At 57.7% G+C, this 24,834-nt stretch overlaps 2 protein-coding genes and 1 non-coding gene across 3 annotated transcripts; all 3 read right to left on the bottom strand.

The window, feature by feature from the left end:
- Positions 1-5,282: 5,282 nt before the first annotated feature.
- On the bottom strand, positions 5,283-13,632 carry Slc5a5 (solute carrier family 5 member 5). Its single transcript, XM_052162635.1, has 15 exons — positions 13,276-13,632; positions 12,624-12,689; positions 12,238-12,289; positions 12,094-12,161; positions 11,183-11,337; positions 10,817-10,957; positions 10,602-10,731; positions 10,142-10,230; positions 9,866-9,978; positions 9,723-9,793; positions 9,294-9,380; positions 9,030-9,211; positions 7,430-7,554; positions 6,285-6,400; positions 5,283-5,387 (listed from the first exon to the last, which is right to left on the bottom strand). The coding sequence occupies exons 1-15, from the start codon at positions 13,630-13,632 to the stop codon at positions 5,283-5,285; spliced, it is 1,857 nt and encodes a 618-aa protein (XP_052018595.1).
- Positions 13,633-16,392: 2,760 nt separating this feature from the next.
- Rpl18a (ribosomal protein L18a) lies at positions 16,393-18,666 on the bottom strand. The gene is made up of 5 exons (XM_052162562.1): positions 18,552-18,666; positions 17,145-17,324; positions 16,927-17,056; positions 16,612-16,721; positions 16,393-16,521 (listed from the first exon to the last, which is right to left on the bottom strand). Exons 1-5 carry the CDS (start codon positions 18,567-18,569, stop codon positions 16,429-16,431), a joined length of 531 nt encoding a protein of 176 aa, XP_052018522.1. The 5' UTR covers positions 18,570-18,666; the 3' UTR covers positions 16,393-16,428.
- LOC127669071 (small nucleolar RNA SNORA68) lies at positions 16,770-16,900 on the bottom strand. Its single transcript, XR_007974278.1, has one exon. It is a non-coding gene; the product is annotated as a small nucleolar RNA SNORA68 (small nucleolar RNA).
- Positions 18,667-24,834: the final 6,168 nt, after the last annotated feature.

Genomic DNA, 24,834 nt, shown 5'->3' with positions numbered 1-24,834 from the left:
CGTCAGCCAGGAGCCGGGAACTCTTCTGCCTGCAGTTTCGGCCGCTCACGTGATGGGCAGGTGCCCTCCCGCTGAGACATGTTCCTGATCCAAGATGCGGGGATTTTAGAAGAGCACCTCTTGGAATTTTGTTGGCTCTGTGTTGCTAGGGCAGTGACATCTCAGCTCCTGCTGTGTAACCCGTTGCCTGGCCAGACCTGGTAGCCAGTGTGGAGAACCAGAGCGGTGTAGCCAAAGGGGGGGGGGGGGGCACAGCAACCTCATGGGATTCTGTTGGAATCATGGGTAATCTGGGAGCTAAGCGTGAGGAGCCCTCATCCTGAGGGAGGACCCCAATTCTGCCTCCAGTGTCTGTGGACAGGTCTTGAATCTGTTTGTCGTTGCTGTTTGGGACTCGAGACAGTCTCGGGCAGTCCAGGCTGGCTCTGAAGCAAAGGATGACACCCTGAGCTTCAGATCCACCCGCCTCCACCTCCCGTGTGCTAACATGATGGGCACGTCCCACCCAGCAGAGCGATCCTTGGGTTTCAGCATCGCAGGTGTCCCTGCAGCCAGCCAAGCCTCAAGCTGACTCAGCCAAAGGAACTTAACTGCTTCCTGCCTGGCGCGGGCTCTGCTCCTCCTGGCTTTCTGACAGCGGCCCTGCTGCCCCAGAGCCTGCAGGAATGTCAGCAGGCTCTTGGCCCGAGCCACGGATGCCTAGACCAGCAGGGGTGACAAACACAGCCACCAGCCCTGTGGGAGGTCCCAGCTGACCCTTGCGGACTGTGGGCAAGGGTGGGGTGTGCAGGGAAGACAGGGAGGCCAGGGCTCTGTGCTTGCTTGGTCCGGGCACAGGCAGTTCTTGGAGAGGGTCTGGAGTGAGGGTCTGGGGTGAGTCAGCAGGGAGAGGGCTTGTGAGCTCAAGGCGCGGCAGGAGAGCTGCTGAGAACAGCGGAGGGAGGGGGCGTGCGTGCGGGAGACAGCGCAGCGCGTGCAAAAATGCTAAAAACAATATCAGGAGATTGAAGTCAGCTGTGCTGCCGGGCCTCCATGCCAGGGGTGTGCAGGCTTCCATCCCAGGGACCGGAAGAACCCTGGAGCTCCAGAGGGCCTGGATCATCCCAACATGAGAGGCAGAAACATTCCCCAAGAGCAGCTCACCGTGCTGAGGGGTCTGATAGCATCGGCCAGCCTTTGTGCTAAACGAGGAACTGGAAATTAGGCTTCTCCAAGCCAGGGGTCAATAGGGCTGCCTGCCCCGTGTCAGGTGACTGAAGGACAGACAGACACATTCCGGGTGAAACAGGCCTGCCGCCATCCTGGCTGGCAGCTAATGCTGCTGTGGAGATGTTTGCCATCCAGATAAGAAAAAGAATCGAGGCCAGAAAGAAAGATCAAAGAGGGGTCAGAGAGAGGGCTCAATAGGTAAAGGAGCTTGCTGCCAAGCCTGAGAATGTGAGTTCGATCCTCCAGTCTTATACAGTAGAAAGAGAATACCAACTCCTCTGTCAACAAATAAAAGGGAGCAACCTTTGGGGGAAAAAATAAGGGAAGTAATGGCCGTACAGTAGCGGTGCCGTTTTAGTCACAGCACTGGGGAGGCAGAGGCAGGTGGATCTCTGGGTTCCAGGTGAGCTTAGTGTACATATCGAGTTCCAGGACAGCCAGGAGTATCCAGAGAAGCCCTGTCTCAGAAAAGCAAACCATTAAATAAAACAAAATAATGGAGGTAGTGGGGTCTGGGAGGAGAGAGATTGTGGGAGGACTCCTGAGCTTCTTGCTAGACAAGAGGAGGCAGAGGCAGGAGGACCAGGTGCTAAAGGTGTTATCCTGAGGTAGAGAGCAGTGGGGGGTCCCCCTGAGTTACAGAGCAGTGGGAGGTGCCCCTGAGGAAGAGAGCAGTGGGAGGTCCCCCTGAGGTACAGAGCGGTGGGAGGTCCCTCTGAGGTACAGAGCGGTGGGAGGTCCCCCTGAGGTAGAGAGCAGAGGGAGGTCCCCCTGAGGTAGAGAGCAGTGGGAGGTCCCCTGAGGTAGAGAGCAGTGGGAGGTCCCCCTGAGGTACAGAGCAGTGGGAGGTCCCCTGAGGTAGAGAGCAGTGGGAGGTCCCCTGAGGTAGAGAGCAGTGGGAGGTCCCCCTGAGGTACAGAGCGGTGGGAGGTGCCCCTGAGGAAGAGAGCAGTGGGAGGTGCCCCTGAGGTACAGAGCGGTGGGGGGTCCCCCTGAGGTACAGAGCGGTGGGAGGTGCCCCTGAGGAAGAGAGCAGTGGGAGGTGCCCCTGAGGAAGAGAGCGGTGGGGGGGTCCCCCTAAGGTACAGAGCAGTGGGAGGTCCCCCTGAGGTAGAGAGCAGTGGGAGGTCCCCCTGAGGTAGAGAGCAGTGGGAGGTGCCCCTGAGGTACAGAGCAGTGGGAGGTGCCCCTGAGGTAGAGAGCAGTGGGAGGTCCCCCTGAGGTAGAGAGCAGTGGGAGGTCCCCTGAGGTAGAGAGCAGTGGGAGGTCCCCTGAGGTAGAGAGCAGTGGGAGGTCCCCCTGAGGTAGAGAGCAGTGGCAGGTCCCCCTGAGGTAGAGAGCAGTGGGAGGTCCCCTGAGGTAGAGAGCAGTGGCAGGTCCCCCTGAGGTAGAGAGCAGTGGGAGGTCCCCCTGAGGTAGAGAGCAGTGGGAGGTCCCCCTGAGGTACAGAGCGGTGGGAGGTCCCCCTGAGGTACAGAGCAGTGGGAGGTCCCCCTGAGGTAGAGAGCAGTGGGAGGTCCCCCTGAGGTACAGAGCGGTGGGGGGTCCCCCTGAGGTACAGAGCAGTGGGAGGTCCCCCTGAGGTAGAGAGCAGTGGGAGGTCCCCCTGAGGTACAGAGCAGAGGGAGGTCCCCCTGAGGTAGAGAGCGGTGGGAGGTCCCCCTGAGGTACAGAGCGGTGGGGGGTCCCCCTGAGGTACAGAGCAGTGGGAGGTCCCCCTGAGGTAGAGAGCAGTGGGAGGTCCCCTGAGGTACAGAGCAGTGGGAGGTCCCCCTGAGGTACAGAGCGGTGGGAGGTCCCCCTGAGGTACAGAGCAGTGGGAGGTCCCCCTGAGGTACAGAGCAGTGGGAGGTCCCCCTGAGGTACAGAGCGGTGGGGGGTCCCCCTGAGGTACAGAGCAGTGGGAGGTCCCCCTGAGGTAGAGAGCAGTGGGAGGTCCCCTGAGGTACAGAGCAGTGGGAGGTCCCCCTGAGGTACAGAGCGGTGGGAGGTCCCCCTGAGGTACAGAGCAGTGGGAGGTCCCCCTGAGGTACAGAGCGGTGGGAGGTCCCCCTGAGGTACAGAGCAGTGGGAGGTCCCCCTGAGGTACAGAGCAGTGGGAGGTCCCCCTGAGGTACAGAGCGGTGGGAGGTCCCCCTGAGGTACAGAGCAGTGGGAGGTCCCCCTGAGGTACAGAGCAGTGGGAGGTCCCCCTGAGGTACAGAGCGGTGGGGGGTCCCCCTGAGGTACAGAGCAGTGGGAGGTCCCCCTGAGGTACAGAGCAGTGGGAGGTGCCCCTGAGGTAGAGAGGTCTCCTTGGGCTGCAAGTTACTTTGTCTCAGTCCTGCCCCCCAAATTAAACCAGTCAGGTCAGAGCCACCGAAGAAATGAGTTCCCCGGAGAAACATGAGTGTGGCTTGCAGGCCGCCTTGCGCGAACGCTCTGGGCCCCACACATCTTGTGTTTGCACAGAGCCAATCTGCACAGCCTTCTAGACTGGTCTTGCTCGTGTTTGGGGACAGAGCCTCTGGCATGTGTGACAAACTCTCCAGGTCACAACACCAGCTGTCTGCTGATTTGTTGTCCTGTAGGTTTTTTGTTGTTTTGTTTGTTTTGTTTTTGAGACAGGGTTTCTCTGTGTAGCCCTGGCTGTCCTGGAACTCACTCTGTAGACCAGGCTGGCCTCGAATTCAGAAATCCGCCTGCCTCTGCCTCCCAAGTGCTGGGATTAAAGGCGTGTGCCACCACAGCCGGCTCGTCCTGTAGTTTTGAGACAGGAAAACATTCCATAGCCCAATGAGTCTAGGAGCAATAGCACAGTCCTGCTTCGACTTCCGGGGACTGGGTCACGGGTGTGCCACCACACCTGACATCACCAGGGGATAAGCTAATGTATGGAGCGGGGTCCACTCTCTAGATAGTTCTTACACCATCTGTGGAGGGAGCCATGACCTCAGAAGGCTGTGTGTTCAGTAAAGAACTTTTTCAAATGTTTTCCATCTGTGGGTTCATGGAGCACACAGGTGTGGGCCGGAGACTGACAGCCAGCTGATTACATCACAGGCCACAGCACCTGAACACCTACATCAATTTTTATTTGTACTGAACAAAAGTTGGAAACAATGTGGCTCTCCACCCCCTGGGAATGGATGACACATTGGGCATATGTCCTTACAAGACCATTTGGCAATGAAAAAGAATGAAATATTGATACACACAAGAGTGCTGAGTGATAGCCACCCAGCCGCCAGATTACCTTAAGACCCTGTGTCAAAAATAAAATAAAAATGGAGGTCTAGGTGTGAGGTTCAGTGGTAGAGCAGTTGCCTAGCATGTACAGAGCACAAGGAGGAAGGGCTCAGAGCACAGGGTGGGGTCTGCGGGGTCTTCTGGAATCTGTCACGTTAGCAGAGGTTAGGTGACTGATCACAGAAGAGACACGTTCTCTGATAGTCTGCAAACCATCAGTCCAACTCGCCCGTCCGTGTGTTTGGCAAGGGCTCGGAGAATCTGCCCCTTGCACTCCACGGTAGCGTCACAATCTTGGGGCTCTGCGTTCTGTAGACACCCCGTTTCTCTCTCTGCCTTGGTTTTCCCTGTATCTATGACCCCTTCCACTGTTTTTAAAAAACATCATGTTGGTGAGGATGGAACTGTGGGCCTTGTGTGCTGGGCAAGCCCTTCATTGGGGAGCGCCCTGCTCACACAGATTACATGGCGGTGGAGAGGGTCTTCTGTAGCCCAGGCTGGCCTCGGCCTGTAGCTGAGGATGACCTTGAACTCCTGAATCTCTTGCCTCCACCTCCCCGGTGTTGGGGTGACAGCCCTCAGTTTCTCTGCCTGTGAAATGGGAAAACCTCAGAGTCTGGAGAAGTTGAGTGTTCTCAGCTGCCTACTACAATCTGCAAGGTCACGAAGGTTCCAGACGTTGTCCTTTGTGGATAGAGAACCAACCCTTTTTTGGGGGCTGCAGGTGGGGCACAGGGACTTCCGGGCAGGGCCGGTATCAGCCAAGCTTTTGTACAATCTCAGGTGCAAGCATCCAGAGAGGAGGTTGCAGGCCCGAGGCTGTGATTGGCCTCCTGCTCCCACCCTCAGAGGTCGGTCTCGGCGTCGGGCCTCGGGTACAGCGGGTGGGTCTCGGCGCCTGGCCTGAAGCCAGGTGGCTTCCTAGGCTCAGCAGGGATGTCTTCCTGTCCCTGGGAGAAAGCGGAGGACATCATACACCCGCCCCAGTTGGGGTCCCCGACGGCTAGGTCAGCTACGTGCAGGATGGCCCAGCACCCCTTCACGACAGTCAGCTGCTGCCCAGACTGGCCTTGTAGCTAAGGCTCAGCCTCCTGCCTCCACCTCCCCAGTGTTGCACAAGCACTTCACCAAGACCCAGACCCAGTCCTGCTGTAACCTCAGACTTGCAGCGATCCTCCTGCCTCAGTGCTGGGATCACTAGGGTGCCTACATCAGGTTCAGAACCTAGCTGGAGTGAAGGCTGGTGCTGCTCACCATGTGGTCCTGATGGGACTGGGTCCTCTGCGGCCCCCACCTCCCGGCACCTCCAGTCTCCTTCTGTTACTGAGACAGGCTCTCCTGGGCCCAGGCAGCCTCAGGCCTGCTACGTGGCTCTGCTTGGCTTTGAACTCCCGGCCTGGCACTCCACATTTCTATCTTTGGTGCCATGTATTAGAAAATCTCCCTTCTTTGTGTCACTCTGGTCACTTGACCCGATGTGACAGTGTCTCGTACTTTCAGGTCATCAACTGGCTTTGCAGTCCCCAGCCTCAGCTCTAGCCTAGCTCCCCCTGCACGCCCCCCCCCCCCGTTTCTTATGTAATTCTGGATTAAGTGACGTTATCTTAAGAATAGTCTTCATGAGTGTCTCTCTCTGTCTCTCTCTCTCTAGGGGAAACCAGTTTCCCCTGCCACAGGCAGGAAATAATTGTTTAAAAAAACAGATATGATAAAAATAGACAGCGCTCATGTGTCGGCCCCTGGGAAAGAGACGACTTTAACCACAGAGAGGAATCTGCCGGGCGCCTTTGGTCACACCCGCCAGGTCCCCATGGCCGGGGTGCCCAGTGACCGGGGCTGGATCTGACCTTCACCAGGCTGTCCTCCAGGGTGGCAGTATCCTCCTTTGGGGCCACAGATGCTGTTTGCCGAGCGAGGTCCCACCACAGTAATCCAGGGCCCAGGGCGCTGCGCTTGGTGGGGCCTGAGAGACAGAGAGGACGGACGGAGACTCAGGGTTGCCTGCTTGCCGGGTCCTGCTGCCGCCAGCCATGGCGGCCCACCCAGCTCATCTCAGTTGCTTCATCCGAACCACGAGGAGTCGAGCTGGTTCAGTCTTAGGTTATTTTTCTCCTTTGGGTCTCCAGCTACAGCTCAGTCTGTCCTCGAACTCACGGCAGGCCTCCTGCCTCTGCCTTTGTGTTTTGACATCACAGATGAGCGCCATCACCTCAGCTGTGTGCGAGTGCCCAGCGTTTGGCCCTCACTGTTTCAACCCTAATGTCTAGAAGTTCAGCAGCAGCCAGAGGCACGGAGTCGCTGAATCTCAGGAGCGAGCCAGGCTGGGCCCGAGGGCCGGCGTCAAAGGCTTCCACCTCAGAGGGTAGAGTGCTGGCTGGCTGTGAGGGCAGCCCTGGTTTCCACCCCAGAACCACATAAACCAGGTCTGGTGGTTCCTGCACTCAGGAGTCGGTGGAAGAGGGGGATCCTAAATTCAAGGTCCTGCCTCAGCTACATAAGGAATTCGAGGCCAGCCTGGGCTAAGTGAGATCCGGTCTCAAAAGGAAATACATGACTAAAAGAAAATACAGTCTGTGTCGAGTGTGGTGGATGTACACACATCATCCAAGCACTCACAAAGGTGAGGCAGGAGGATTGTCACGAGGGTCAGCCTGAGCTGCAGAGTGACACGACCTCCCCTCCCCCATCTCAAATCTAAGCAAACAGGATGCTCTTAGAGCCCAGGAGCCTCCCATGCTGAAATTTGCTTCAGGACCGCGGACAGCGACCCGCATCCCCCGGCCAGAACAGGGACTTTCCGGGAGGAACCTGCCTCCTTCAGTTCCAGCATCTGCAAAATGGAACCGGCCTTGTGGGGGCGGGGCGCCTCGAGGAAGATGCAAAAACTGTGCCAGCTCTCAGCCGATTGGCAGCTCTTCATCTCTCCCTTTGGGGAGTCAAGGGTGGAGGCAGGAGGATGAACGGTGGCCCTGAAGGAGGCCGCTGCACTTACCAGTTAGGTAGCTGATGACAGCGCCGCAAAGCATAGTGGTCAGCGTGCCCAGAGCCCCGTAGTAGAGATAGGAGATGGCGTAAAAGGTGTCCGCAAGGGCAGGGCGGCCCGCATCCAGGCCAGAACTGGAGAGGGAGAAGACAGGCGTGAGGTGCCTTTTTCCTGTCTGTCTGCCAGTGTCAGCTGCGCCCAGCTTCAGCCATCCCTGAAATTCGGGGACGCGTGCAGTGGCCAGGTCTCCCCTCTTTCTGCTACAGCCTATGACCCACCAAGGTTGCCCGTTGATCTTGCAACTAAACGAAGCTGAGTGCTTAGAAAGAAAGCTTCTGGTCAGAACCTCCGCGGCCGAGCACAGGAGAAAGCTCCCAGATGTGCTCTCTGAAGGGGCGCACACAGGACAATGCCCGCAGAGCCGACCAGGCTTCGGGAGGGGTTAGACGGGCGCGGAGCTTCACCTAGCATTTCTGTTATTCCTTGTTATTTTTCTAGAAGGAACCCAGGGCCTCTCCAATGCTAGGGCAGGAGTCAACCAGCGGGCTGGGCAGAGGAGCCCTGCACACTTGGCTTTGTCCCCAAAGGTTTACAGAACTCTGTTCACAGCAGCACCAGCCCGGGCCTCGCCCACAGGGTCATCGGCTGATGAGCAGCTCCAAACATGTGGCATATCCATTCAATGGAATTTCACTCAGCCCGGAAAGGGAAGGAACTGATGGTGGACACATCAGCCATAGACAATCAAGGGTGAACTTCCAAGGTCAGATGCAAAAGTTTACAGAGTCTAAGATTTTGTTTTTAGGAATGCCTAGGACAAGTGAACCCACAGACTTAGAACATGGGACCTCCCAGAAGCTGGGAGAATTAAAAAACTTTAACTTATTAATGTGGACCAAATTGTCCTCAAACTTACTCTGTAGTCAAGGATAGCCTATGATCTAGCCTGTTGCCTCTAAAGCGCTGGGGAGGACCTTGGTCAGTATACCCAGCTAACCTTGAACTTTCTGGCTAGCTGTGTAGCACATGAATTACATCCCAATCAAAAGCAGATAATTAATAAAGACAGAAGACAGTTTTATATGAGTTTGAGTCCAGCCTGGTCTACAAGAGTGAGTTTCTGTACAGCTAGGACTACACAGAGAAACCCTGTCCAGAGAAACCTAAAAGGGAGGGGAAGGGAGGGGAGGGAAGGAAAGGAGGGGGAGGGGAGGAGAAAGAAAAGTAAAAACAGAGTGGCCAGATACGCAGGCGCATACCTGTCACCTCAGCGTGCAGCAGGTGGAGGAAGGAGGGTGGGGGTTTCTTCAGGGCCATCTTTGGCTATATAGAGAGTTCTAGGGCCAGCCTGGGTTACATGAGACTCTCCCTCAAAGTAGTAAAATACAAAGAATAAGAGTAAAAGCAAACCAATTCTGCCTTTGGCTCCTCTGCACTTCTATTAAGTCCAGGTCACCTCCCTGTCGCCTTAGGACTTGAACGTGGCGTGGCCCGAGGGCCTTTGCACCAACCGACTTTGTCCCCTAGGTGCTGTTTCCCCGGCTCCCAGTCCATTCCGTTAACACCCTCACATCACACCACGGACCCCGCCCGACCCCGGGCTGTTCACCTGGGGATCCCTCTGGAAGTGTTGGCGGCTCCGAGTGGGCCCAGGAGGACGGAGGCATTGGTGCATCCCGCAGCCGAGGTGGGCAGCACCCCCATGGTCTGCTCTCCAGGCGGGTACAGGGTGGCCCCCACGGCCACCCACAGGGATACAGCTAAGCCCGCTGCCAGCCCAGAGAGGACGCCCTGGGGGCGGGGCCACAATGAGGGGCGGGTACATCGATGATCACGCCTCCCTCAGACCACGCCCACAGTCCTCCCCACTCACTGGTGTGTTGCAGGCTGGGAGCAGCATCCCGAGCGTGAAGGCGCCCAGCAGCGGCCCACTGATGACACCCATCACGGTGAAGGAGCCCTGCAGCAGGTGGAGGACTGGGCTTACGCACCACTTCTCAGGACTCAGTTTACCCCATGGAATACCACTGCATGTCTTGAGATTGCTCTGTGCCCCAATTTCCTTAATCCTATTTTTCCCCTAAGGCTCATAGACAGCGTCAGTGATGGATTTCCTGTGTGCCCTCGAACTCTCTCTGTAGCTAGGAGTGGCCTTGAACTCCTTCCCGCCTCAGCCTCTCGGAAGACAGGCGTTCACCCCCACCCCCACACCCACCCCCGCTAGTGCTCTCAGGAGCCCGGACATCTCCTGAGCGTCAGCTGAGACTCATGTAGGTGCAAGGCAGGTGGGTTGGGGGCTCACCTGGAGGACACCTCCTCCCAGCAGCGAGGACAGAGCAGCCACAGTGAGGCAGGCTGAACCATAGATGAAGGCTGTGAGGGAGGGGTAGCTCGGTCAGGGCTGGGTACCACCCCTGGTCCCAAACCCCAGTCCCCCAAACTCACAGAGCCCTTTAGAGATGAAAACCAGCTTCCGGGGTGCGAGGCTGGGCATTCTCGGCTTGATGAGGTCTTCCACAGTTACAGCCGCCATGGCGTTGATGCTGGTGGACGCGGTGCTGTGTTTGGAGGAGAAGAAAGTCTTAGGACACATCGGACAGAGCTGCTGCGGTCCCCCTGCCTCGGGCCACCCTCCCTACCTGATGGACAAGGCCAGACTTGGCATACTCCAGGGGATGGTGGTCAGTCACTTAGGCCCAGAGGGGCAAGCCGGAAGCTCACCTGAGCGTGCCACTGTAGGCGCAAGCCAGAAAGAGCCCGGGGACTCCGGGCAGATCCTCAAAAATGTCCAACACCAGCAGCGGCATGTACTGCGGAAGACAGAGGCCTCTGTGATGAGAGGCCAAGGAGACGGGGCAGCCTCGGCTACATTGTGAGTTGTAGGTCAGCCTGAGCTTCATGAACCCCAATCTCAACAACCCATGACCCTCCCAAAGGAAGGCCCAGCTATTATTATCATGAGTGTCCTGTCTCGAAGGCTGAGGTTTTAACTCTTCCTGATGTCCTCAGTTGTGTGGCCTGCTCTCACACGGACGGCTTTGGCTCTCTCCCGGCTTTCCTCAGACCATCCTCTGAGCTCTCTGTCTCATGAAGTTGGCAGCCTGTGCCCTCTAGAAGGATGCTTTTCCAGCCCCGCCCCACGACGGGAAAGCTGGGCAGAGTCTGGTGCGCGTCAGCTCACCTGGTCAGGGGCCGAGATGCGGCCTGTGAGGAGGGGGTCACAGTCCTTGTAGTAGACGAACATGACGACACCACAGCAAGCTGCGCTGGCCACAATCAGGAAGAGTCCCAGCTGGTTGATAAGCAGGGCCCTGGGGATGGAGGGGCCTTAGGAGTGTGTGGGTGGGGCGGCCTGTCCCAGAAGCCTCTGCGTGGGTCCCTCACCTGCATACTCACAGCTTGGCCTTTCTCTCTGTGCGGCAGGCCACGTAGCGCTGAACCTGGGCTTGGTTCACACCATACATGGAGAGCCACACCAGGGTGCCGCCCACTACAAACGTCCAGAAGGTGTAGCGGCTCCGAGGATCAGGGTCAAAGCTGAGCAGGAATGAGGCAGGTTAACAACTATGTGAGGCTCTTACCCTCCCCAGATCACCCACGGCTTCTCTAGATCCATAAGGGGACATTCCGCAGTGAGTTTTGAAGTATGTGTAGGAGTTTTTATGTTGAGTTTTTTCCCCTCTGAGACACAGTGCTGGGAAGGCTGAGGGACAGAAGTGGGGCTAGCCTGGGCTGCATGCACAGTGAGGCCCCATCTCTCACTCCATCAGGTTGATCCGGGAATGGTTTTGAGCGAGACTGAGCACGTTCCTGGGGCCCCCCACGAGCATGACACCTCGGGCCAGGATCACCCAGAAACCGAGCAGCATCACCGCCACCTGGAACACGTCTGTCCAGACCACGGCCTTCATACCGCCCTGTGCGGGAGAGGGGTCACAGGTCACCGGCAGCCCAGGGCTGCCGGGGCAGGGCTGAGTGGGGAGAAGGCTGACGGAGCGCCCCCAGCTCGCTCGCCCTGCCCCTGCCTGGTTTCCTGGGCAGGGAGCCAAGGCCCCCTTCTTGAGCTTCCCGTCTGTGACATGATCGGTCATGTTCCCACGGTCGGTCGGGGTTAGCCCAGGTACGGGAGAACAGTTGCGATGGCCCCGGCGTGCCAGCAAACAGTCCAGTACCTACAACTACCCCTTTTGTTTGTTTCTGGCCTGTGTAGCCCAGGCTGGCCTAGAACGTCCTAGCTTCCAGCCTCGGTCTCCCCATGCAGCTGTGACAGGAGCCAGGCAGCTACTTCCGACGCACAGACTAATTTCTCCCTGCCATTCAGAGACAGCTGAGCCTCTATCTCCATACACAGCAACAGAACACGCCAGCCCTTAGGTGGCACAGCCGATCGGGAGAAGAGCAGGCCAGAGTCTCAGGCAGAGCCAGCGGAAACCAGTTCGCTGCTGGGCCGGAGCCAGGAAAGGCAGAGGCCCCTTAGGCCGCAGAGTGAATGGGAAGGCGGAGCTCTGTCAGGGCTGCTGGATCCATCTGCACCTGAAGCTCCCGTTTCCACCAGTCCTTCTGTAGGAGAGGCCAGCGGCCCAGGTAGGCAGAGGCTACCTGGGGAGTCAGGGAACCGGAGTGGTGCTGCGTGCCTGGGGTTTCCCGCGTGTCGGCCACCACAACCCACTTACCACGGTCGTGTACAAGGTGCAAATGATTCCTGTGGACAGGAGCGATGCCCAGATGTCCAGCCCGGTCACTGCAAAACACACCTCCTGTTAGGTCTCCCTCATCCAGCCTGGACTCCCGGCCCCTCCCCCTCACGACAGTCAGACCTTGGTTCAGGATGAGTGCAGGCGCGTAGATCACGATGCCTGTGTACAGCATCTGTGGGTGGGGAGGGCAGTGATGCAAGGGGCAGGAGAACGGGGGAGGGGTGGGAGCGGAGCAAGAAAGAAGAGAGCCGGGATCAGGCAGGAGGGGCGGAGCCAGGTTGCAAGAAAGTGATTTTAGGTGGGATGGGGTGGAGTTAGGCAAGAAGGTGCTCCTAGGCAGGATCAGGGCGGGGCTGTGGGCGTGGTCCTAGTCTGTTCCACAGAAGTTGAGCTCAGGCTGGGAAGGGGCAGGGCAAGGTAGGATGGGGGTGTGAGGCATGAGGTCAGGTTGGGGCGGGCTGTGATAATTGCACGTGTGGGCGTGGCAGGGCGGGCGGCTGGCTCACCGTGGCCACCAAGTACTGCAGCGTCCCGCAGAGCCGGACCGTTCGGCTGAAGCGCAGTTCTAGGTACTGCAGAAGGAGCCAAGGGCTGGAGGTTACCGGGCAAGTGACCCCTCGGCCACCCTCACTGTCCCCACTCTGTCCCGGAGTGCCCAGCTGAGTTTATACAGAATCAGAGTCTGCGTAGGCCAAGCCGGCTTGGAACTCGCAGCAATCCTCCTGCCAGAGCTTCTCTAGTACTAAGATATCAGACGGGGGACTTCAAATTGTCACTACACTTGTTGGACGGTTGCAGGGTGCCCAGGTGCGCCCTCAGATTTGAAACTGGCGTCTCCCTAGTGAGTTCAAGCTGGCCGGGTACTCATGGCAATCCTCCTGACTCAGTCTCCCTAGTGCAGACTACAGGTCGATGCTGTCCCGTTTTCACTAGGGTTGGTGAGCGGCTGGGAAATCCTGCGCCTCGCTGCAGGCGTTTGGACTCTGGGCGCGGGTGGGTGGCTGGTCCGGGGCACACGCGGGGACAGGTGTCAGCGGGAGGCCACTGCCCCGAGGCTGCCGCGAGCTGTGGGACCCGGACTCGCTCTTCCTCCTTCCTGGCCCTGCCCGGTGCCCGCGGCATCTTCCCGGAACCTTCCCGTGGGACCAAGTCCCCTACCTGGTAGGTGCTGGTAAGGCCCAGGCGGTAGAAAATCGGCAGGAAGAGCAAGGCTGTGAGCAGCGAGTTGAGCACCTGGCCCGCGCACATCCACAGGAACTTGAGGCCGTAGCGCGCCGCCTCGGCGGGGACCCCGAGCACCTGCACGGCCGACATGAAGCTGGCGGCCAGCGACAGCCCCACGGGCACGGCCGCCAGCTGCCGGCCCCCGGTGAAGAAGTCGTCGGCGCTGCGCTGGCCGCCGCGGGCCAGGCCGACCCACAGCCCGATGCCCGTGGACACCAGCAGCATGGTCGCGAACACGCCGTAGTCCCAGGCGCCGAAGGTGGCCGGGGCCCCGGCCTCCCCGCCCTCCATGGAGACAGGTGACTCGGCGCGGAGAGGATGCGGACGACGTCGGGGACTCCGGGTCAGAGCGAGCGTGGCAGCGCGATCCCCGCTGCGCCGTCGACCCACTCGCTTTTCGCGCTGCGGATTTATTGAGCTCCGGGGTCAGCGCGGCTCCGCCCCCAGCCTGGGAGGCGGGCGCGACCCGCACCCTTTCCGTCCTGGGGCGAGCGGGCCTGCGGGGGGACGGGCAGCAGGGACGGGGTGGGGGGACACTCGTCTGCCTGCCCTTTCTCCCTCGCCTAGGGCTTGTTCCGTGCACGGTTGTGGACAGACGGGCAGGGCCATCGGCTCAGACCTCGGCTCCCCTCCGCTCACACAGCCTGCGGGAGTCAGGAACCGGAGCTACGAGGAACCCGGGACTGGGCTCACTTTCGGGGACTTCCGGGCTCCATAAGGAAAACCGCGCCACTTGAGCCCTCCCCCCAGAGAGCATCTGCCCTCCGCGGCGTGGAGAAGGGACTGTCCAACCTTGCTAAACCGGTGAGAGGCACTCATGTTCTCTTGGAGAATTTCTTCCTTCTGTTTAGGACTCAGTTTCCTCACCTGCACAAGGGTAGTCTGGACCTATTGTGTGAGTGTGTGTGTGTCGCGTGCAGCCCAGGCTGGCGTGGAGTCCTGACATGGGCCTACCCTACTGGACACAAGAGTGTGCACCACACCTGACCTGGCCGTCCTCCCCCTTCCTGTCTTCTCTTCCTTTCTTTCCCAAGGGCTGGCCTCAAAGGTGTGGCAATCCTTCTGCCTCGGCTTCCCTAGTGCTGGGATGCCAAGTGAGGGTCCACTGGGTACCCATTTCTCCCTTCTGTTGCAGGTACTTTGGCATAACTGGGTCCAGAAGTTTGCGTGTAGTGGCTTCCAAGGGACCCAGGGCCTGGGGTGATGCAGAACTGTCACCATGGGACCCTTTCCTGGTGAACCGTTTCTGGGTATTCAGGGTTGATTCCCTGTAGAGCCCTCGAATGTCTCGGGTGGTCTCGCGCCCCCTGGTGGCCGCGCATGCTGTGTATTTGCTCGACGACCTGCCTGGAGGCGCTGTTAGGAGGGCCGCGGCTAGGACAGTTTCCCAAGCGCAGGTGAGAAGCTTGAGAGCGGTACTGAGGAGGTTGAAAGGGCTTTACGGTTTATTTATTTACGACTTTTATATTTACACCTGAGTACTGTCATCAGACCCCAGTACAGATGGTTGTGAGCCACCATGTGGTTGCTGGGAATTGAACTCGGGACCTCTGGAAGAGCAGTCAGTGCTCTTAACTGAGCTCTCTCACCAGTCCTTTTTTGGGGGGGGGGGGGGATTTTGGTTTTTTTTTTTTCCGAGACAGGGTTTCTCTGTGTAGCCCCGGCTGTCCTGGAACTCACTGTGTAGACCAGGCTGGCCTCGAACTCAGAAATCCGCCTGCCTCCCAGAGTGCTGGGATTACAGTCCTGCTTTTGAAAAGCTTCAGATGAGAACTGAGCTGGCCTGTGCACAAGGCCTTCTGCAGCCAGAAGGGAGGACGCGACGGTACAGACGCCTGAGGCAGGCCTGCTAGGCGGCCATGTTGGGACTACACTTGCAGTTGTGCCCAGAGCCTGGCATCAGTGAGCTGGGGCTGGTTGGGTACATACCCAATGTTTTTGAGGGGCTCTAATTTTTTTGATAGGGTCTCTGTGTAGCCCTGGCTGTTCTGGAACTCACCTTGTAGACCAGGATGGCCTCAAACTCACATCTGTCCTTGCCTTCTGAGGGCTGGGCTGTCTCGCACCAGTCACCATGCCAAAAACAAAACTTTAAAATTCTGCATGTGGCTGAAGGGCAGCTGCATAGGAATACGGGTGCCTGCAGAGGCCAGAGGCACCTAATGCCCTGGAGCAGGAGTCACAGATGCGGGCCTAATACAGGGGCTACACAAAACCAGATCAAGACAAGGGACTCTCCATGGATTCTTCGTGGGTCCAAAGCAGCAGCCCCTGGCCCCACCCTGCACAGGGAAGCACTGCCCATTCCTGGACTCCGTGGGAAAAGCCTCCAGAGCAGATGCCCTCACTGCAGTCTACGGTACGGACTTCCCATCCACACAGCCTCCTTTGCCAGGCTTGTACTCAGAAGCTGGCGCTGGACGGTCTGGGACTCATGTGTTCCTCCAATGCACCCTTCACACCTAGCTATCCCAGGAAGCATTACTCTGGGCTATGTGCGCACGTGCACCGGATGGAGTGTCTGCAGGGGGCGGGGCAGCCTCAGCTGCAGTATGTTCCTGCCTGGGACCAGTAGGAAGCCTCTTGGGAGCTGTGGTAGTCCCTAATTTGAAGCTAGGCACAGTGATGGTGCCTTGCAGGCCACACCCAACAAAAGGACCCTCCCTTGTTTTCCTCTGTGATGCAGGAAGTGTAAGCCTCTGGTCCTTCTAAAGCTTGGAAACTCAAGGCCCGTGGCTTGGCTGGCCTCATTTCCACCTAGCAGAGGCTTACAGCCTGCAGGATAAAGAGCTCAACCAGGCCCACAGGCTTGGATTATGCTCGTGCCTGGAATTCTCAGGCCTGAGCCAGCACCCTGGAGAGTCCAGAAACAGACTGCCACCCCTGTCACAGGCAGGGCTCAGGCTATGTCCTAGACAAGTTGCAGTGGGGTGGAAGTTAATTTAGTGAGATACACGACTATAGAACGATGCCGCTGAGCCTGGCGGGCAGGCTGGCATGTTGCTAGGGATCACCCGGGACCTCTCCAGGGACACAGAAGACACGAGCAAGGACAGTCTGGAGGTTTTATTCAGTGGGTCTCTGTGTCTAGAAGAACGTGTTGGGCCTCTTGGTGGTGAAGCGTGGCTTGTGCTGGCGCCGCAACACCCGGTGGGGCAACGGGAACTTGATCTTGGAGTCCTGTGGGGAGGGAGATGAGGAATGTCCGGGGCTGTCCAGGCGCAACCACCCCCCGCAGCCCTGCGTCAGCCCACACTCAGGGCCACTCACGTGGAACTGCTTGACAGCTGGCCGGCGGCACTTGCCAGCTGCAATCTCCTCCACCTTCATGATCTGGATGGAGTGTGCGCGGGCACGGTGCCGGGCACCCATGTCTCGATCTGTGGAAAGAGAAGAAAATCAGCCCCAGCCACCCAGAGTGCCCTCAGGACTGTAGAGCCTGCTGATTCACTCTGGGGGGCACTGCACAGCCCCCCAAAGGCGACGAAGCCCCTTTGCTATGCGCACCACTATTTAAACAGCCGCTACAGGCAGCGGCAGTTCTTGGGTTGGGTGCCAGGGGTTGGCAGGGGGCTGGAGACTCACAGCACTGTGTGACCGCGCCAGCGGTGGTCAGGTCACGGTATTCTCGGTACATGTTGTGAGTGCCACTGCGAGAGTCGTAGCGCAGCCAGATGCCGAAGTTCTTCACACGCAGGGGTGACTTCTCAAACACCTGTGGGGGTCAGGGAGGACCGTGAGATGTGCTGCCCTGGCTCTGATGGTACCCAGTGACCAGTCACCCTATGGGGCCCAGGCCTCACCTGCCCGCAGTACACAATCTCCCCAGATGACTTCTTCATCTTCTTCAGCTGTGACACAAAGTACCAGAAGCGGGACTTGGCCACCACATGGTTGGGTGCAAAGATCCGCATACGGTACAGTGGCGGTGTGTGGCATTTTGGGGTTGGCAAGCAGCGCCCCACCACCTTGTACTCCCGAAGCTGAAAGACATGTCAGAGGAAGTTGCATATATGGGGGTGGAGCCTGTCTTGAGACCCAGTCATCCCACAGGCAGGGTGCCCAAGCTGCCCCCGCCACAGACGACCAAAGCTGGTCTCACACATTTCACCTTACAGGAGCCCACAGAATAACAGAATGCTCGTGTCCCGCTATAAAGCTGCCTCAGTTTCTCCAGCTGCAAAGCCTAGGTCATATACACGTGCCAGGCTGCCCCCGCTCTTTCCAGAAAACTCCAGGCTAAGGTGGCAACAATGGCTGTCTTTAATCCCAGAGCAGGAAAGTCTGACTTTAAAAGTCCAGCCTGTTCTCCACGAGACACTGTCTCTGGATGGGGATCAATGGATGATTCCAGGCTACATCGAGAGCCAGAAGGACTGCATCTGTCCAACACACCAGCTCTGTGCCTCTCACAGTAATCCTGCTCACAGGGTCAGTATGAGATGCGGCACCCTGGGCTACTGTTTGCTGTTTGTCCTAGCAAAGAGCCGGGCGGTGGTGGCGCACGCCTTAATCCCAGCACTTGGGAGGCAGAGGCAGGCCGACTTTTTTAAAATTTTTTTTTTCCGAGACAGGGTTTCTCTGTGTAGCCTTGGCTGTCCTGGAACTCACTCTGTAGACCAGGCTGCAGGCAGATTTCGTGTCCGCGACCAGCCTTGTTTACAAAGAGCGGGTTCCCGGGCAGTCAGGTCTACACAGACGAACCCTGTCTCAACCCCCCACCCAAAAAAAAGAACTAGCTAAGGACGGCTCAAGTGGCGACCTGATTCGATCTCAAGTACTGAGATACGCGGGTGGCACCAGGCTGTGTATCCAGCGCTGGGAACCGGCCGCGACGCTGGTTTATCAAACGCTCTCTAACGAGGCGGAGCCGTGCGTCCGTCCACTCGAGTCTAGGTAGACCAGGCCAGCTTCCGACTCCCAAACCACCATGGAGTCAGATTTGGCAATAGAGAAGAGTGTAGCCCTGCTACACTCCGAAAGCACGGAGAGAGCCTTCCGGTGCAGCCTCGATCTAACCCGCTCCCTCCCAGGCCGCCCAGCACGCGGCGGCCGCCATGATGGCCGTAAGGAGGCTGTGGGCGAGGAGAGCTGCCCGGGAGCAGGGAGGGACCCTGGCGACGGAAGGCGCCACCATCCTGGAGGACACAGCCAACCTGAGCGGCCCTGCCGCCAACGCCGCACCTCTCGCCCCGCCGCGGCCTCCTTACCGTGCCCGACGCCTTCATTGCACTGCGCGCTCGTTCACCGCCAGTCACAAAAGGAAGTGTCACTTTTCGCGCAGGCTCTCACCATGGCCTCTGCCGGAAGTCCCGCCCTCCCGATGCCGTGCGTCCATTGGATACAGCTACTGGCGTTCTAAGTTCTTAGCTTCTTCATTGGCTACTGGTCAGCCACGTCTGAGTCCCGCCTCTCTCCACGGAGACTACAGTTCCCAGAGTGCAGCGCGACGGGCTTGTACAAGTTTCTCCCGGGGCACGACCTAGCGTCATGCGCGGGGCATCCTGGGAGTGTGGGCGTAGGCGCCTCCTGCGTTCCGGTGCCTTGGAGGCCTGCAGATGGCGTCAGTCCCTCTTGTTGAGAATCGATCTTGTGAGCTCTTAGGGTTTTTTTGTTTGTTTGTTTGAGACAGGGTTTCTCTGTGTAGCCCTGGCTGTCCTGGAACTCACTCCGTAGACCAGGCTGGCCTCGAACTCAGAAATCCGTCTGCCGCTGCCTCGCAAGTGCTGGGATTAAAGGCGTGGCCATCACTGCCCTGTACGCTCTTAGGTTTTTTGTTTTTTACTGTTTATTGTGACAGTGTAGCCCAAACCGGCCTGTAACTCATTGTAATTCTCCTGCCTCTTCCTGACTTTTGGGATGCTGGAGTGCGCCACCTGCCGGCCCACGTAACTTTTCTTTATAGAACTGTATCAGAATTGTGTCTCTGTTCTTTTCCCGGCCAGGTTCGGTAGCTGTAGGCGACAGTATCCGCCGTGTGTTTCCGCTCATGGCCACTAGGTGGCGAGCGCGTCCCTTTGGCTCAGCGGCCGTACTGGCCAACCTGTACTGTGTGCCTCTAGGACCCCCATTTCCATTGTGCCCGTGTGCATGCAAGTGTGGGCCCTCAGTTTCCCCAGCCGCATTAACACTGCCCGGCCCACAGGATAGTTGTAAGATTTAGAAACTGGGCGTGGCGATGCACATGCCTGAGGTCTTAGAAATGGGAAAGTGAGCCAGGGGGCTCGTGAAAGATGGCCTTGGCTACACAGAGAGATTTCATCTTACAGCCCTCGCACCCTGAAATAAAGCTACGAGCATGTGTGTGCAGTGGGCAGGCTAGGACAGCCTACCTCTGCTGGAGCACATTGCTCCATGCTTGTCTTCTGCAGGCTGCCGGGGTGGGGCAGATACATGCTGTAGGATGCAGGGCAGATCCTGGGGTGCAGGCTCTGCTCTAAGAGGGCACGGGAAAGGAATGCAGAGACGAGTGTGAGGAAGAGGTTTGTATCCACAGCCCCATCCTTAACCTTGGGCTGGGCCTTGATGTAAATTTACAGTGTCCAAGACCACGTGCCCAAGACCACGTGCCCAAGACCCACAGCTAAACAGAGCAGAACGGAACAGGCCCTGGCCTTTCGCCTCCTGCTCTGGCCTCTCCTGACTGGTTACAGGTCTTAACAGACCTCCCCTTTAACTGGGTCCCCTCCTAGGGGCTGTGAAGGGTCCCAGCAGAGCCACCTCAGGCTTCTGTCACCACTCACCACGGGCTGTGAGTATTCTGGACTTTGAGGTCCTCTGACTGCCTTTGTCCTTCAGCAGTATGCCTGCTAGTCTGGGTCTGAGGACACCCGCTTTCATTCCTGTCTCTAGGCAGAGTTGACCCCACCTCAGTCACTGCAGTCCTGTGCCTTTCAGAACTAGGCAGGATAGTGCACCCTGCCCGCAGACCCTAGAATGCCTTCAAGCTTACTGCCTAGTACCCCAGGTTTCCCTTGTCTGCAATAGGCCTTACAGTCTGAGGAGGAACACACCGGGACCTCAGACCCTCAGCACAAAGGACATTTATTTACCCCAGGGACAGGCAGGTGGGAATTGGAGGGGGAGCTGCCTCTAGATTGGCATAGCAGGCGCTTCTGCAGCAGTGGACCTTAGGGAGAAAGGGGAAGGCTGCGTGGGTGACTTGGTAAGTCCTGATTGAACGAGTCAGCCAGTGTAGACAAATGATGGACTTTGATAGCTGGACCTTGGCGTTTTGTTCAGCCATGAGGAAGCAGCCCTTGGCGGCCAGCTTGAGGAATGTCATCTACTGGTTCTGCAAGGGAGAGAGCAAGACCTGCGGGGACCGAGTTTGACACGCTCGGGTCCTTCTGCGCACCAGGGCATCTGTCTTTTCCCTCTGCCCAGTCGACGGGTCTGCAGGCAGGGCTCTTCCCTCTTTGTGCTTTGGTTTTGCTTTTTGCTTTTTTTTTTGTTTGTTTGAGACAGGGTTTCTCTGTGTAGCCCTGGCTGTCCTGGAACTCACTCTGTAGACCAGGCTGGCCTCGAACTCAGAAATCCACCTGCCTCTGTCTCCCAAGTGCTGGGATCACAGGCGTGCGCCACCACACCTGGCTCATAAGTGACACTTTTAATTGGTTACCTAATTGATTATTTGGAGACAGGGTCTCACTCTGTAGGCCAGGCTGGCCTCAAGCTCTGAGATCTGAGATCTGCGTGCCTCGTCCTCCCCGGTGTTCTCAAGGTGTGCCCCACCACTTGCGTCTTATTCAGAGACTTTAAATTATTCTGTGTGGGGGTGTTCCCTGCATGTACGTATGTGCACCACTCGTGGGCCTGGAGCCAAGGAGTTGGGAGAGCCCGTTTGCCACGTCTCGCTATTGATCCCCGATGGTGATGAACTGTGTTCTCAGGAATGGGCCATTCATTTCCTTTTGCTGAAACCTGGCTGTGCTCGCAGTGCTCCTGGGGTCACGGGCTGTGCTCGCAGTGCTCCTGGGGTCGCGGGCTGTGCTCGCAGTGCTCCTGGGGTCTCGGGCTGTGCTCGCAGTGCTCCTGGGGTCATGGGCTGTGCTCACAGTACTCCTAAGGTCATGGGGTAACACCATTCTTGATTTCTTCATATTTCCGTTGATCAGTTAGATTCCCTTTTTTTTTTTTTTTTAAAGTTTATTTATGTGAGTACACTGTTGCCGTCTTCAGACACTCAAGAAGAGGGCATCGGATCCCATTACAGATGGTTGTGAGTCACCATGTGGTTGCTGGGAATTGAACTCAGGACCTCTGGAAGAACAGTCAGTGCTCTTACCTGCGGAGCCATCTATCTCTCCAGCCCGGTCAATTAGATTCCTGTTAATTTGGACTCTCCGGGCTCAGTCCATCGAGGTGTGACTCTGACATGGAGCCGAGGTGCTGCTGTTGGCTCCGGCTTCTGGGCTGTCTCCAGTCCCTTCTGTCGGTGGCTTTCTCCTGGCTTTTAACATCTCCAGGTTTTGCCATTACCCTGTGAGGGCCACAGAAGGAAGTGACAAGGGGAGAGGGGTGTGTTGGGACCTGCCTGTCACCCCAACATTAGGAAGACTGAGGCCAGAGAGATCAGGAGTTTAAGCCTGAGCTACATGAACCGTAACCTCAAAACAAAACAGAAAGAAACAGCAGCTAGCAAGATGGCAGCTGGCACCGCCTGAGGACCTGGATCCGAGAGAGCACTGGGTCCCATTCGTGTGGCAGAAGAGAGCTTACGTCTAAAAGTTGTGCTCTGTCGCACGCACAAGAGTGGTTATCAAACATGAAGATTTTATTTAAAACAACAACACTAAGAAGCTGGTGGGTGGTGAAGCCCACCAAAGCCCGCCTTTAGTCTCCCCACTCACAGGCGAAGGCAAGCAGACCTCCACATAGTGAGTGACAGGACAGCTAGGTGAATTCCCTGACACCCGCCCCCCAGATACCAAAAGCAAACCTGAAAACAAGCAAACCGACAGTGCTGTTGACTGTCCCTGGGGGCCGTTTGCACCGAACTGGCTCACTTAACTCTAGCGGGATCGGATCTGCAGGAGTGGGGGCCTCAGCAACGAACCGTTACAGACGTGGAGGAGGAGAAATAAAGGGGAGTGCGGAGGAAGAGGGAAGAGGACCTGACCGGGCTGCGGGAAGCCAGTGAGGAAGGTGGGCTGGAATAGGAGAAAAGGCTCTGGGGGGCTTGTTCAGGGGAAAGAGGGGCAAGCGAGGGGGCGTGGCCCGGGCTCCCGCAGGCGGTGGGAGGGGCTGCCGGGGCTGGCGGTGACAAGCTCAGCCTGAGATGTGGGGGTTGGCGTGGGCAATGCAGGGGAGTTGTTGGGAGGAATGGAGACGTCTGGTCCTGTCAGCGCTGTGACAAAGGCTCACAAAGCCCACCCGGCCTAAGCTGGGCGTCCCGCATCTGCCGGCCCGCGGCTGTGAGACGGGGTGGGAAGAGTCGAAGTTCTAGGGGAGCCTAGTTTATGCCTAAAACCGGCTAGCGACTGGCTGGGGGCGTGGCTCAGAGGAAGAGTGACAACCCAGTGAGTGGCTGGGGGCGTGGCTCAGAGGAAGAGTGACAACCCAGTGAGTGGCTGGGGGCGTGGCTCAGAGGAAGAGTGACAGTCGCCCAGTGAGTGGCTGGGGGCGTGGCTCAGGGATAGAGTGACAGTTTAGGACCCCACCCGGAGGGGCTGGGAGTGTGGCTCCCGTAGGATGACAATCTACACTCCCCCAGGGAAACTGCTGGGGTGCGGCTAGGGTGGCTGGTAATGTGGGGCCGCAGGCCTGGCTGCAGAGGCAGAGAGGTAGGTAGGTCTGGCTAGACAGCTTGGGAGTGTTGGAGAATAGAAAGTCTGACTGCCCCAAGGGCTCACAGTTTCCTCCATCACGTCCTCTGCCCCTCCCCTTATCCCCGGTCTCCATGGGGACCAGACAGCTGCTCCATTAGCTGCCTAGATCTAGGTGTGGATAGGTGAGGAATGTGGCCAGAGGCTTGCACTCCCCATGCCTTGAAGCCTTGAATCCCAACCTTGGGGGACAGGAAAAATTCAAGGACATTTCTGGTGTGTGTGTGGAAACCGTCTCCCCAGCTGACTCCTGGCAGAGATGTAGTGTGGAGCTCCAGGCCCAGAGACCATATAATGACATCAACACTCACTGCAGTCTGTCATGCCCAAAGCTGAGAGACTGAGGCAGGAGACTGTCCGTTTGAGGCCACCATAGAATGTATAGAGGTGGGAAAAAAAAGAGTAGAGCCTTAGGCCGCCCCCCCCCCCCCCGCCCGCCCGACCGCCTGCCCGCCCGAGAGCTGCAAACAGAGCGGTGAGAAGTGCAGGGTGGGGATAGCTTGTTGGCTCCGTTGTGCAGCGCTCCCAACCTCCGCTGTGTCCCTGCACAGCACAGCCAGAGAGCAGGAGCCTACTGCCCCCCACCAGAGCGCCAGCTCTGACTTTGTGGTAAGATCGCAAACACTTTGTGTACACAAAACTGACCACAGACGGGGATCTTCCTGCGTCTGCCCCTCCCCAGTGTGCTGGAATTAAATGCATGTCAACACGGTAGTCTCTTCTTTTTAAGAGCTGTCTTAGTGTCTGAGTGCATGGGCACATGCGTGCATGCGTGGAGGTCAGAGGGGGTGGTGCAGCCCTCGGAGCAGAGGTCCATGCACTTGGGACCTGTGCTGTAAGTATTGGGAACAGATTGTGGGTCCCCTGCAACAGCAGGTAAGAGCTCTTCAGGGTGGAGGTATCCCTGCAGTTGCTTGGGCTGATTTTAAAGGACCACCCCAGCCTTCCCTGGGCCTCTCTATATTCCACGTTAGCTTCCAACTCCCTGTGTAGCCCAGGTTGTTCTGCGGCTTGCTTTAGCCCAGGGTGACCACAGACTCTCCAAGGTCATCCTCCCTCAGCCTTCTGTGATGAGTCAGCCATGTCAGGATGCACTGCCAAGCCCGGTCTGCACTTGATCTTAGCCAGAGGGCTGAGAGTGGATCAATCCCAGTTCTGTTTCCGTTATAACAGAGGAAATCACAAGCCATCAACTTTTGCAGCCGACCAGCCCAGGGGGAGGAGTCAGCATTCAGGAAGGATACTGGCGCCAAACAGACAGGGAAATTAGTATCCAGGAACCTCCGACGGTGGCTTGAGGCCATGGCCGCTGCCGTAGACTGATGCAGGAGGAAGTTGGCTCGGACAAGCCCCGCAGAGAAAGAACATCACTCAGCAGCAGGCTTGCTTTGGTTCCTGACGCTTCACATCAGTCTTGATTTGCCTTTTGCTTATTTTTCATTCGTTTTAAAACAGTCTGTGTAACCCTGGCTGTCTTGTCAGCACTGTGTACCCCAGTGTTGGCCTGGAACTCAGAGAGATCTTCTCGCCTCTGTCTCTAGAGAGATGAGGTTAAAGGCATCTTTGTCTTTTTAGATTGTTGTTTCTTTTTGACCTATGACCTGATGTAGCTCAGGCTGGACTCATATTTGCTAGGTAGCGGAGGCTGACTGTGAACTTGTGATTC

The sequence above is a fragment of the Apodemus sylvaticus genome, chromosome 18 (assembly GCF_947179515.1).
Source record: "Apodemus sylvaticus chromosome 18, mApoSyl1.1, whole genome shotgun sequence".
NCBI classification, from domain to species: domain Eukaryota; kingdom Metazoa; phylum Chordata; class Mammalia; order Rodentia; family Muridae; genus Apodemus; species Apodemus sylvaticus.
Note: the sequence above shows the minus strand (reverse complement) of the source record. Positions and strands in the feature narration are given on the sequence as shown.

Bases quoted from the DNA above. Each gene is read 5' to 3' on its own strand.
- Slc5a5 (XM_052162635.1), bottom strand. From the start codon at position 13,632: ATGGAGGGCGGGGAGGCCGGGGCCCCGGCCACCTTCGGCGCCTGGGAC. The intron at 12,290-12,623 runs GTGAGCCAGCCG...CCCCACCCACAG, and splicing joins TGCAGTACTTGGTGGCCACG to ATGCTGTACACAGGCATCGT. The intron at 6,401-7,429 runs GTAAGTGCAGCG...TCTGTCTCTCAG, and splicing joins TGTCATCAGCTACCTAACTG to GCCCCACCAAGCGCAGCGCC.
- Rpl18a (XM_052162562.1), bottom strand. The intron at 17,057-17,144 runs GTGAGGCCTGGG...TGACCCCCACAG, and splicing joins AGATTGTGTACTGCGGGCAG to GTGTTTGAGAAGTCACCCCT. The intron at 16,522-16,611 runs GTGAGTGGCCCT...CCCTCCCCACAG, and splicing joins CAGCTGTCAAGCAGTTCCAC to GACTCCAAGATCAAGTTCCC.